A 12,684-nucleotide genomic window follows, 5' to 3' on the forward strand; every position below is an offset into this window, starting at 1 on the left:
ACAGCAGACATTTTGACTTATCATGTTAGAAAAGCACAGGTGTTACTGATACTAGTCCTGAAACAGAAGCAGCTGAATGAACCTCAGCCATCATTAATTTACACCTGTGTTTTTCCTACTGTGACATGTCGAAATGTCTGCTGTGAAAAAGTGAATTATTTTAGCAGAGCTTTCAACCACATCTCACAATCTGGAGCGTCAGTCACATGATAACAGGCTTTATGATCCCCACCCCCTCTATATGACCATCTGTTGTCATGTGAAGCTCCATGTTTTGGTCATGTGATCATAACTGAACCATCTCCATGACAACTGAGCAAACTGTATCTGCTGTGGAACACTGTGAGATGTGGTTGAAAGGTAGTAAGTGTGCCTTGAGTTAAGCATAAACTCTCACATTAAGCATTTATTTATTTATTTATTTATTGTTACATTATTTTAAGAGAGGGTTCATTTTGAGAAGCCTATTTGAATTGTTTCCTTACAACAAGAGAAGAGTAAATGCCAGTGAACAACATACATTGGAATTAAAAAATCATGTAAATATCAGTTTGAACCGATTTATTTTATTATTAGTTAGTATTTTGTTGTAAAAATTATTATTAATTAGAATAATTAACCTGTATAAACTACTAATTTACTTTTTGTGTAGCCATATGCAACCACATACTGTATGTGTACACATGAAATAAAACCTTTGATAAATGATATGATATTATGATACATTACATTAAAATCTGAATATAATGCGGATAAAATGGCCTCTGTGTCTAAGTAATTACTAGAAATGGAAGCATAATTTAATAACAACAATAACAATAATGACATAGCTTTTGCACACAAATTATTTCATTTGATTCCACGACGAGTTTTAAAGTAGATCCAGACTTTTTTTAAAGTCTCCCGGCGACCTCCCAGAAATAGCAAGAGACTGGCTCTCTCCCTGTATGCAGTATAGGATGTCTACTGCGAAGATCAGTTGACATATTCAAATATTACAGAGTGCATTTCTCTGGCTCCGTCCTCAGATGAAAGAAGGAAACAAAAGCTGACAACACAGAACAGTAACAAATCACCCAATACTAATGAATTCCTGAAAGACTTTTTCTGTCTCTCAAGCAGACTTTATTTTTTTTTTTTACATTCAGTAGGACTATTTACTTTACCTCAGCTGAAGAGAAGACAACCAATTAGAATTTCTAACTTTTGTGTAAAATGTCTGTCTGCTTGCCTCTTTCCCAAAAATCTCTTGGTTTGTCTTTCTGTCTGTAGAAGGAGACAGTTAAAGGAGAGTGTGTACGGTGACAAGCTGCAGCAGTACAACACAGGAGGAGGTATGACCACGACTGAAACTTTAAATCAGTTCTACTTTTATATATGCTTACACACACCAAACTTGCAGAACAGAATTTATATTTGCACTTTCTAATTTTCTCCTCAGAGGTGACTCTGAGGCCAGACATGTTCAGCGGCCCCGCCCCCACCGTGACCTTTCCCACCCTGTCTGAAGGTCACAGTTCGCCGGGGGTCAAGATCTACATCGACCCCTTCACCTACGAGGACCCCAACGAGGCTGTCCGGGAGTTTGCCAAGGAAATCGACCCCTCCTGTGTCAAAATAGAGGAAGTCATTGGATCAGGTAGAGATTATCATAGACTCCGTGTCTTTGACCCTTGGCTTGCCCTTTCCTCTCTCATGTTGTTTCTATAAGATGTTAAAGCTAAACTCAACAAATACATAAAACTCCATGATTGTTTTATGAGTCAAACTGTGCAATCATTCTACTTGTAGCTTTTGTTGAAAAGTAAAAAATCACCCTTCATATCTACTCTAAACTGCTCCAAAAGTGAACGTTATAAAAGTAAACCGTGGCTCCTTTTAATGAGCCCCACTGTCACTTGAAACAGCAGGTACTCTACAGTAAATGAATCAATTTCATCAACTGTGCCACACTGTTGTGTGAATGAAAAAGATCTAGAAACACGCAGTACCAATTTATTATTTTGCTTTATTTTTTTCCTTTGAAGTCAGGAGAGATGTTTTATTCATGCTGAAAACTTTCACCGGAATAAATTAAAACTGTCTTCATGCATTCTCTTTGGCTATCTGAGTTCTCACTGTAAAAATGCTGTGTGATGTTTGGCAAATAGAAAAAGTTGGATGTGAGATGGAGTCCCAGAGCATCCTCTGAAATCTTTTTTGGGGGGGCAGAGTTTTTTCATTTCAGCTGTTGGATGGAAAAATTAAAAAAGGATGGAAACGAGAAACAAAAAAAATAAGGAAAAAACTTTGGTTACAGTTGGTCAGATCAAGTGTCTTATTTTACCTCTGATCCCTTAGTACTGCCCTTGTCAAAAAAAATATTAAACATAAGTTATATTTTTAAATAGACTGAACTATACTACTTTTTGACCCTGGTGAAACTAAGCTAAACTAACCTTCAAGAATTCCATTATTGCTTCATTGTCCCCAAGGGGATTCAAGTCAGACGAAACACAGAACACACAGATTTGAGCATAAGATGAATAATTTAATAAAATACAAATATGTAAAACACATGCTAAAAGTAAAAAAATTAATTGTACATCCAGTGACAGCACAATATAAACCACATCCAACCAGTGGCATATCCAGACATTTTGTGACTGGGGTGGTACAAGTGGGGTACTGACTCATGCAGGAGTGACATGAAGTAGGTCTCTCAGCTTTTCAGTTATTCCCAATTTCTGCAATTCCAACACTGTTTAATGACCCCATTATGTAGAAATATTCAGGCGAAAATAACGCATTCATACCACATGCAAAAAACAAACTGCATGCCCCAAATTGCAGGGAATTAGCACAAGTAGGCATGTTTGTCAAAGGAGACTTGTGGTTACCCATAGCACCCATAGTATTTGCATTCAGATATCTTGAGGTCATCAAATCCAGTCATCAATTGTAGGGCTATATGTGTAAAAGGAAACATTTAGATATGCAAACTTTGTAATCTCAAAGGTAAGTAATTGTCATTTCTATCACTGCTGTATTCCTTAGATCAAACTCACATCTGTTCATGATTTAATTATGCCTTAAGAAACTATTTGGGAATAAGAAATACTGAAGAATAACCTCATAGTCTGTCCCAGAACACAATCAAATGATTATTTCTTGTCACAAGCAGATTTTTAAAGTTGATATTAACACTTAATGTGGATTCTTTTTGCAGAAAATGTACGAATAAATAACTTACTCAAGGGCTCAAAGATGTAGGTCCTACATCATTTCTGTATTATTCTTCAAACTTTTTTTTTTTTAATGAAAGCATTACCACCTCTTGTACGGGCCAAGTTGATAACATTGAACTGCCCCAGGGCCCCAGACCTCCAAAAGTCCCAGGTTCACTTTTTTTTTTGAAGGAGTACAATATAAACTAAGATGCATTAGTCTTGTATAGAGTCCTTGTGTCAATATCTAATTCATTATTTTAGTTTATATTGCCCTCAAATGGGACATCAAATGGTCCAATTACCACTAACTAATTGATAACTAATTTAAGGATGAATTAGTGTCTTCTACCTCAAACCGTCATAGATGGAGGAATGTTTTTACTCCAAATGTTATCACCCGGAAAACTTTTCTTTTTTTTCTTTTGCTTTGGACCAAAACCAATCAAACCCAAATGGCCATGGAGCTCTGGGTGATAAAGGTCATGAACCAGATTCAGCCCCTCACCGCTGAGAGTATGTGCTTTCGGCTTTGGTCTGTTGAGCCACTCTGAGAGGCTTTCTGTAATCCCTCCGTTTCTCGCTTTATTTCTCTCAGGGGAAGGTTTCTCACCTCAGCCAGAGGTGACAGAGGAGGGATGAAAACGACGGGGAGGGAGGGGAAAATATGAGCCTGGGTGATTGAGATGTGGCTGGACTTTGAGCCCTTAAATGGTCGAATCTCTCTCACTCCGTTGCGAAAGTACAAATTTATCCACATCTCTCTTTTTCCTTCTCTCCGACTTTATCTTTTTGTTTTTCTTTCTGTATTTCTTTGATACTTCCCCCTATCTTCATCTCTCTCTGTGATTCAGCCCCTCCAGAGTTTTAGAGGTTGTTTGCGTATAGAGAAATGCTAAAACAAAGAACCAAGGGGGAAAAAGGCAGAACAACAACAGATTGAGGAGGGAAGATAAAAGAAGAAAGCACCCCAAGGAGACAGTAAAAATATCTCACCTCGCTCTCTCTTCCTCTCCCTCTGTGATAACACCCCTCTCTTTTCCTCTTTCCTTATTACTATCATCCACACTGTAAGAAATGTCATTCCTAAAAATCACTCTATTTGACTCAAGACAAGTCCTGAAGAACTTTAAAGAAAGAAGCTATATCTCACATGACAGACCAGTTAATTTACTACCCAGATATACTGCAGATTTAAGATTTCAGAACAAAACCAATGAATATTTCTTCTTTTGCTCGAACTTCTCCTCGACTACCTTTTTTTCAGAAAAGTGACATGTCATATGATCTTGCCTCTCTTTGCGAAAATTACTGTTTGCGACCCTTCTCCATCCATCCTTCCGTACTTCCTTCCCTCTTCTCCCTTATTATCAATACTGTCTCATTTTCATCCTTCACTCTTTCACTCCCCCATCTCTCCTTCCTATTTTGCCCTCCATCCATCTCCACTTCTGCTGGTTTACAGCGGTGACAGTAGATAGTTTTTAATGAGCAGTGAGATGTGGAGCAGAGATCACAGTGAGACAGGACGACACAGCCTGTCATCCAATTCCCATCACTCATCCATTATTCACACACTGATTTTTATCTCAGGGATGAGGACTTTTATTTTGAAGTGGTATTCAATTTTCATGTCCCCAAGCAGCATATGGCTGCATTTATTTTGACAAAAGACATCTGTGTCTTCAGCACTGTAAGGAAATGTTCTGTACATTGAACAAGTTCAAAGCACCGAGGTTAAAATCAGTTCATATTCTTGTAACCAATCAAATCAGATCTCAGATCAGTGTAGCAATGCATGAAGAGAGACACGTGACCAAGAGAATGCAGCTTTACATATAATAATGTGTTACAAATCTCCTGGAGCTTTCAGTTACACATACACAACATCTATAAAACTTTCCATGTAAACATCAACTGAGATAAATCCAGAGATGGAAAGTAGATAAGTACAGTTGCTCACAAAAACTACAATTTTGAGGTACTTTCTTTATACACAAATACAGGGAAGTACTGGAAGTAAACAACTCGCCGTGACTCAGTGGTGTTCTAAGAGGTACATTTTTCTACTTTTCCCTTTACTTTTACTTTTCCCTTTATGTTCTATCTAATAAATACTATCAGAATAAACAGTTGTACAAGAAGCACTAGGATCCTCCATCAGAAGTGCTATTCAAACCCTATGTGTAATTTTCCAAAACCAATGACCTGACATTTACACCCACTTAAAGCTGTGATTGACCATTTTTAGATTTTAGACAAAACTATTTCTTTCACTTTTCTGGGTGCAACACAATGAATGTCTTCCAGGAGAGAATATATTGAAAATAGGCGCCATTGTCCCCATTTTTAAACGATATCCTCTCCCTTCTCTTTTTGATGGTTTGCTTTTTAGTCCACTTTCTAGTGTGGCTGCTCTCAACTATGAAGTCTTTAGATTTCCGACGTTCGTGCGATTTAGTTCTGACCAACGGTAAAGACAAAATAACCCTGGTGATGTCATTATTATGAAATGTTACATAACCATAGAGAGTAAATACTAAATAGTCCAATCTTACCCACTCTTACTAGTCAAGTAGCTAATGCTAAGTAAGTGATGCTACAGGCCACACGAACAGATTCAGAAAATGCTTTAGGTAACAAGACAAACAGGCAAGGAATGAACCTATGAACAGCACAATCCCTTTATCCACGAGGTCACTAGGCTACCTTTGTTTTGACCACAAGATGAAAGTTGAGGTGCGATGCGCAAAGCCAAGTACCATAGCAATAATAAAGGCACTGTCCCTTTTGTCTTGTTTGCCTCCTCCGCTACAAACCTTTTCTCACCCCCGAGAGGAGCTGTTGAGGGGATTCAATTTTTGTTGTTCTTTCATTCTGCAAAAATACCATCAGCGTGCCCTTGAGTAAAGCCCTCGGCCTCAATTTGCTCGAGCAGAGCTGCTCTAAGGCCATCAGTATGACACTGAGGGTGCACAGGCCAGCTCCCACGACTGAGAGAGTGTTTATGTGTTTAACACGCCCTGCCCCTCTCACTGCTGCCCAGCTCAGCTGCTGCAAAGAACAATATGCTCTCTCTCTTGTTTGACTGATGGAAAATTTTGAATAATGAATGGGAGCCAAATGGTATGAACTATAGCCTTAGATCTGATTTCACAGGTGACCCATTTACATCGTAAAATGTGATTAAAATGCAATTATTTATTAGCCTCTTTTATTATGTAATGATTTATTTATGAGCTCTGATTTCCAAGGAGAATTAAAAAACAACCCCAACAATGCACTTGTTTTTTTTTTCCTGCCGAGTCACATACTGTTCTTAGATGTATACAGCCCCTTGTAATTTTGCTGAACAGAACAGAATGCTTTAATTTCATTCTCATAATGTTTTCTCCTCCTGCAGGTGAGTTTGGGGAGGTGTACAAAGGTCGCCTTAAGCCTGTCGGTAAAAAAGAAATTCCTGTGGCCATCAAGACCCTGAAGGTTGGCTACTCTGAGAGGCAGAGGAGGGACTTCCTGTCCGAGGCGTCGATCATGGGCCAGTTTGACCAACCAAACATTATCAGACTGGAGGGCGTGGTCACCAAGAGCAGGCCTACGATGATCATCACAGAGTTCATGGAGAACGGAGCACTTGACTCGTTTCTGAGGGTAAATAACACTGTACACACACACACACACACACACACACACAGATGTACATAGATATTTTAACAGTGTACTGCTGCACTTTATGCAACATTCAAGCAGTTGACAGTCTCAACCTAAGGTTCACATTCTTGCTTTTTCTGGAGCTTTCCACTGTACAACATGGTCATCATCAGCAGATGGAGTTTACTCAGTCATAGAAATGTAGATTTTAAGATCTTCCATGATTCTAACTAGGACTTAAAGTTTAACCATCCAAAATGTGACTTGGGGCCCCCTGGTAGCTGCGCCCTATGTACTAAGGCTGAGTCCTTACAGCAACAGGTTCGATTCCAACTTGTGGCTCTTTGCTGAATGTCATCCCCCCTCTCTTTCTTATCTCTTTTCAGCTGTCTCTGTCCATTAAAAGGCAACAACAAAAGACATCGCTAATCTGGGGGTGTGGGTTTGGTTTGACCCGATTTCATTGATAGCGACCAAAAAACCCACCAACTCCCTTCATGTTGTTTTGGCAGAAAATTGCATGACGCTGATTCATTCTCGTCTATTTACACTCACATTGTGGACCTTTCAGCTGTATCACAAGGTCCTCATCATCATCAGCAGCAGATTGAGCTGACATTGTTGTGGTGCGGCTGAAAGAACGAGCAGAGATTGTTTTGTCACTTTATGAAATCACACTTTCACACTTTAAAGCTAATTAAATTGTTTAAGGTGACTTACTAGCACTCCTTAATGGTGTGGGACAGGTTTAATTTTACACACACACTGAAGCTGTTAAGGGAAATTATATTCTTACTGTTATTATATCAATGCAGTTAGGTGACCAATACGTTTTTTTCACAATATCTTAGAGACAGACATAAGCACACACACACTAAAACACACTGTACATACTGTATGTGTTCCTGAATGTGCCTACAGTATCTATATCCACATTTATCTTCAGTCCAAAGTCACATATAGTCCAAACACATAAATACCCAAACAGACAAACAGATGGAGAGGGCAACAGTGGGAGCTTCTGGAGAAAGAGACACAAAGACAGAAACAACCTCCTGCTCTTCCTTTTCTCCTCTCTTCTCCTTCCTGTGCTCTTTCCTCTTCATCCTGCCAGCATGTCTATCTGTCAGTCTGTCCGTCTCTTTGATCCTGCCCTCCTTTCGAGGCGCCTCTAAAGACAGAAAGAAAAACTCTTTGATGTTTGGTTCTCACAGTGTGACCCCTTTTGACTCAGAAATCATCCGCTGACTCATACACACAGGCGCACACACACACACACACCTTCGACTGCAGCTATGTCAGCTGGGATGTCAGTGATGTTTATAAGAGACAGAAACTGTCTGGCCCAAAGGTGAAAGAGTAAAATAGCAAAAAGACGAATGTTTTGGGTTTTGCCAACATGTCTCATAACAACAACAACAAGCCTCCAGCTCCTCAAAATATGTTTATATATATATATATATTTTATATATTATTTTTTTTTGGTTGATTTTTGATATTCAGCACAGGAATGGAAGTGTGCACATTAAGGATATACTTGCAAACATTCAAATGAAAGCTGTGGTAAAATACAATTGTTTCAATATTATATAGACATCTTTTCCTACTAATCTAAATGTACACATGGCAAGGAATTATTGCAGTTAAAGGATGAATAATTTTTATATCGTATCACATCCTGTACATCTTTGGGACAGCAAAAGCCCATCGGTGAATATTATCAAAGACCCTGACACAGAACCAGTCCCAGTTTAATTATTTCAGCTTAAAGACATCTCTGGGTAACCGAACTGTTCTCCAGAGAGAAAAATTGCATAATTAACTCTAACTTTCATAACTCTAAAAGCCTGTTTTGAAGCCACTTGTGTATATACTGTAGCACTGGTCATCCTGCTTCATTCTGTTCAAAGTAAAAGTACTACTACTACTAAAGTGCAGACATGCAACATGAAGTATTCTCAAATTACAGTATCAAATATGTGTCTGCTGCGTATTTATAATCTGAATGGTCTGTTAATGTGAAAACCATAATGACTGTGTTTTTTTGAGATGTGTCCACTGATCAGGAAGGAAGGTTTCATAATTCTTGGAGAAAACTAGCTTGTAGGAGGTTTGTTTGACCACATCTAAGTGTTTATACCTGTTTTGACTGGCCACAGTGGAAGGTGCGCCAAAATGCCTGCTTTAAAAGCCACCTCCTTACTGAATCACACTGCCTCCACCAACACTTTCTGTGCCTTTGAATTCTCGACACAAAGAATCCTATAAATGGAGATACAGTAAGGGCCCACACTCGGGGACAGTCTCTCTTCAAATGCATTTATACAGTAGTGTGGCACTCAGTTATTGACATGAAAAGAGCAGGGGCGAATCTAGAGGGGTGGCACCGGGTGAAAAATAATGCCTGGCCGACCCAGCTGCCACCCCAGTTTGGTGACAAATTTAACATATTAATTTAAATCCATTTTAAAAATATAAAATCTTTTATGGCCACATTTAAGACGAAGTGATAGGCTTACGTTCAATGAAAAAAGACATGCATTTGGAAAAATGTCTTAAGATTAGATAGAAATCAAACACTTTTCAATGCTAACTTAGATATTTAGCATTCAATATCATAGCATTCAAATGATTGGCCAAGTGTGCAAAGCTGAATCTTTCACAACATGGTTGACACGTGGGTGTGAATGTTGGGAGTCTAGTCTAGTCACTCTAGTCTTTTTAGGAAACTTCCACAAAATCAGACAAGTTCCTCCTCCTCTGTTAGTGATAACACTAACCCTCACTAACAGCTTGAAGCATAGTCACTCCTTAACTCTATCCCTAACACAAGGGCCATGTTTTTTTTTTTGCCTCTTTCTCACATTATCCTGATCACATTACAGCCTCATTTTGTAAAATGTAACTCTAATCTGGTTTGCAAAGGTTCTTTTTTCTCCAAAAAATGTTTGTTATAGCTCCTGTCATGACATTTTATGTATCTTTTCACCTGCTAGACTTTCTCTAAATAACCAAAGTGAAAAGCATGATAACAAAAAGTAAAAATAATCCTGTCACGGTTCATGGTTTTGCAGCAAAATGATGGGCAGTTCCCAGTGATCCAGCTGGTTGGTATGCTGAGGGGCATCGCGTCTGGAATGAGGTACACACACCCACTCACACACACACACACACACACACACACACACACCTCTGGTCCATAAATCCATTTTTATCATAAAGATGAATAATAAACTTTTTCAGACCTTTCAATGATTGTTGTGTGAAATTAGATTTTATATAACAATACCAATTCTAGCACACTGAGATTTCATGTGGTGATATCCAATACTCTCTGGTCGTGTCGTGTGTTATACTCAATCAGACATCTGCAGCTTGAGATGTGCTGCCTCCACATCCTGCTTACACCTTTCTCGCACACACACACACACACACACACACACACACTCATACACACATTAACGAACACAAACTCTATTTATTCACGTTAAGAACACCACAACTTGTCGGCTTGCCAGGTTGAAACACTGCTCACATACACATAGGGACACATACACTCTAGATCCTATCTGTATTTTATTGCAGGTATCTGGCTGTGACAACACACAACCATGTACATGTACACAAACATTAAATCCCATTCCTATTTAATCAAAAGGTAGCTGGCAGGGACAACACACACACTAAATCCTATTACCTTTTTAAAGTAGCCGAGGCAGCTGGCAATGGATAACACACATATTCACTCCTGTTGATGTTACAGGTACCTGGCAGAAATGAGTTATGTTCACCGGGACCTGGCTGCTCGGAACATCTTGGTGAACAGTAACTTGGTGTGTAAGGTGTCGGACTTTGGCTTATCACGATATCTGGAAGAAGACACCTCTGACCCCACCTACACTAGCTCACTGGTGAGGACTCAAACACACTCAGGGAACATGGAAGAGCAAGTAAATGTAAAAGAGGACACACTCATGCTGCATTCTGTGGTTTCATGGTAATTTTAGACTCGGGCTTGGCTCATTTTTCATCAGTCTAAACCATATGTCATAAGCCTCAGCTGTTTCTTAGCTCAGCTGTGATTTAAGCTAAATGCTAATGCTTGCATTTAGAATGTGTGCAGTAATAAGCATGCTGAGTTAACCTTAAGTTCGACAAACAGCTTTTCTCCGCTGTTTCTCGCTGGTTCTCTGCACGTGCATCAATACTGACAAGCTAGCAAGCCGCTTTCTTCTTAGGGAACAGTGTGTAAAAAATAAACTACTATGTTTTGTAACAATTTACATGCAGGTAACATTTTCTTTCAAACCCCTACCTCTTTTTTGGTACCATTGACGTTACAATAAAAATGGCTATAATTTGTGTAGTGCCAAGCCACGTTTAGGAGGTTTTTATCCTGAGGTTTTTAGAGGTATCCTTTTATAAACTTGAGTGTTGGAATAAGTGTAAACTTTGAGCTCATGTTGGCACTATACAGTATGAAAAGTCAGAGGTCTTTGAGGGAACTGCTTATCGTATTTGTTAAGAGCTTTGGAAACCCCTCACGCCTTTCCAACATCGGATTGTGGGGGGCTGTGTCCGACCATTTCTGTCATTTTTAGAAACCGACAATCTAACCAAACGAAGATGTAGCATTATTTTCTCCTGACCTCCAAAATAAGCAGTAAGCAGAACAAACTTTTAGTTTACTCCCTACATTGTCTTCATTAGAGGAGATAAGAACTAACAGATGTGGCTGTGGAATAGATTCATGTTATCTTTATTACCACGCTATCAAACATCTGCTATGTCTTGACTTCCACACTAGAGATAAAACTTCAGGCGTAGGTGTAATTTTCTTTCTGTAATGTTAACTATCTTTGTGCCATTGCCAACAGGATGTGGTGCTACAATGCAGCAGCTGACATACAGTATGCATATACAGGAAATGTGGACATGATGTATGAAATCTAGCACACACACAGTTCTCACAACTGCCCGGTAATAATTGTGATGGGCATTACATTAATAGTCAGTCCTCACCTTTATGTTTAAGACGTACTACGGCAGATATATGGGCTGCCTTTGGCCTCTGTTAGTGCTGGGTGATGAATGTCTTATTGTAAAAGTGGAACTAGAAAGCTAAACATTTTTCCTTCCATTATTTCTTTCCACCATTTATCTTCTCCTCTCTTCTTCCCTTTTCTTTTTCCTCTTCTCAGGGGGGTAAAATCCCAGTGCGGTGGACGGCCCCGGAGGCGATAGCCTACCGGAAGTTTACGTCGGCTTCAGATGTCTGGAGTTATGGGATCGTCACCTGGGAGGTGATGTCATATGGAGAGAGGCCTTACTGGGACATGAGCAACCAAGATGTGAGTCACTGCATGCTTGTGTGTGTGTATGTGTGAATGAGACAGAGAGATAGATAGACAGTCTTTCTCTTGTTCTTTTGTGTTCCCGTTGATGTCTGTGACTGTATATGATTCTGTACGTTTACCCTTTTTTCTGTTGCACACTGTCTTTCTAGTGTGTGTGTGTGTGGGCTGGGGGTTGGGGGAGTGCTTGTTTGTTTCCTTTGCCATCTCTCACAGCAGGGTGTCTGCAAGTCTAGGAAAACACACGGAAAATGAGGACATCAATTTAGGTGTCACAGCAATGTTTGTTCCCTGGAACATCAGACCAAAAGGCATCAGAATTTTGTTTTTCAGCTGATCTTTTCTTCTGGGAATATTTTATTGTCTTGACAACTTTATTCCAATTACCTTCACAGTATGATCAATTTGCCCCAGCATTTTGATATCCTATTCTTTTTCTTTTTGCTGGAATCACAGTCATGTTATTAAGTGCT

The 12,684-nt window shown here is 39.3% G+C and overlaps 1 protein-coding gene across 1 annotated transcript in view; it reads left to right on the forward strand.

Moving 5' to 3' along the window:
- Positions 1–12,684, forward strand: part of LOC118322009 (ephrin type-B receptor 1-B-like) — a 50,598-nt gene that overhangs the window by 29,705 nt on the left and 8,209 nt on the right. The window contains exons 11-16 of the mRNA XM_035653588.1: positions 1,273–1,334; positions 1,511–1,639; positions 6,610–6,857; positions 9,932–9,999; positions 10,621–10,807; positions 12,059–12,208. Coding sequence (XP_035509481.1) covers positions 1,273–1,334; positions 1,511–1,639; positions 6,610–6,857; positions 9,932–9,999; positions 10,621–10,807; positions 12,059–12,208 — 844 coding nt within the window. The remainder of the gene's footprint in view (positions 1–1,272; positions 1,335–1,510; positions 1,640–6,609; positions 6,858–9,931; positions 10,000–10,620; positions 10,808–12,058; positions 12,209–12,684) is intronic.

This window comes from Morone saxatilis, unplaced genomic scaffold (genome assembly GCF_004916995.1).
Source record: "Morone saxatilis isolate NCDOM2014 unplaced genomic scaffold, NCSU_SB_2.0 Contig12, whole genome shotgun sequence".
Classification (NCBI taxonomy): domain Eukaryota; kingdom Metazoa; phylum Chordata; class Actinopteri; family Moronidae; genus Morone; species Morone saxatilis.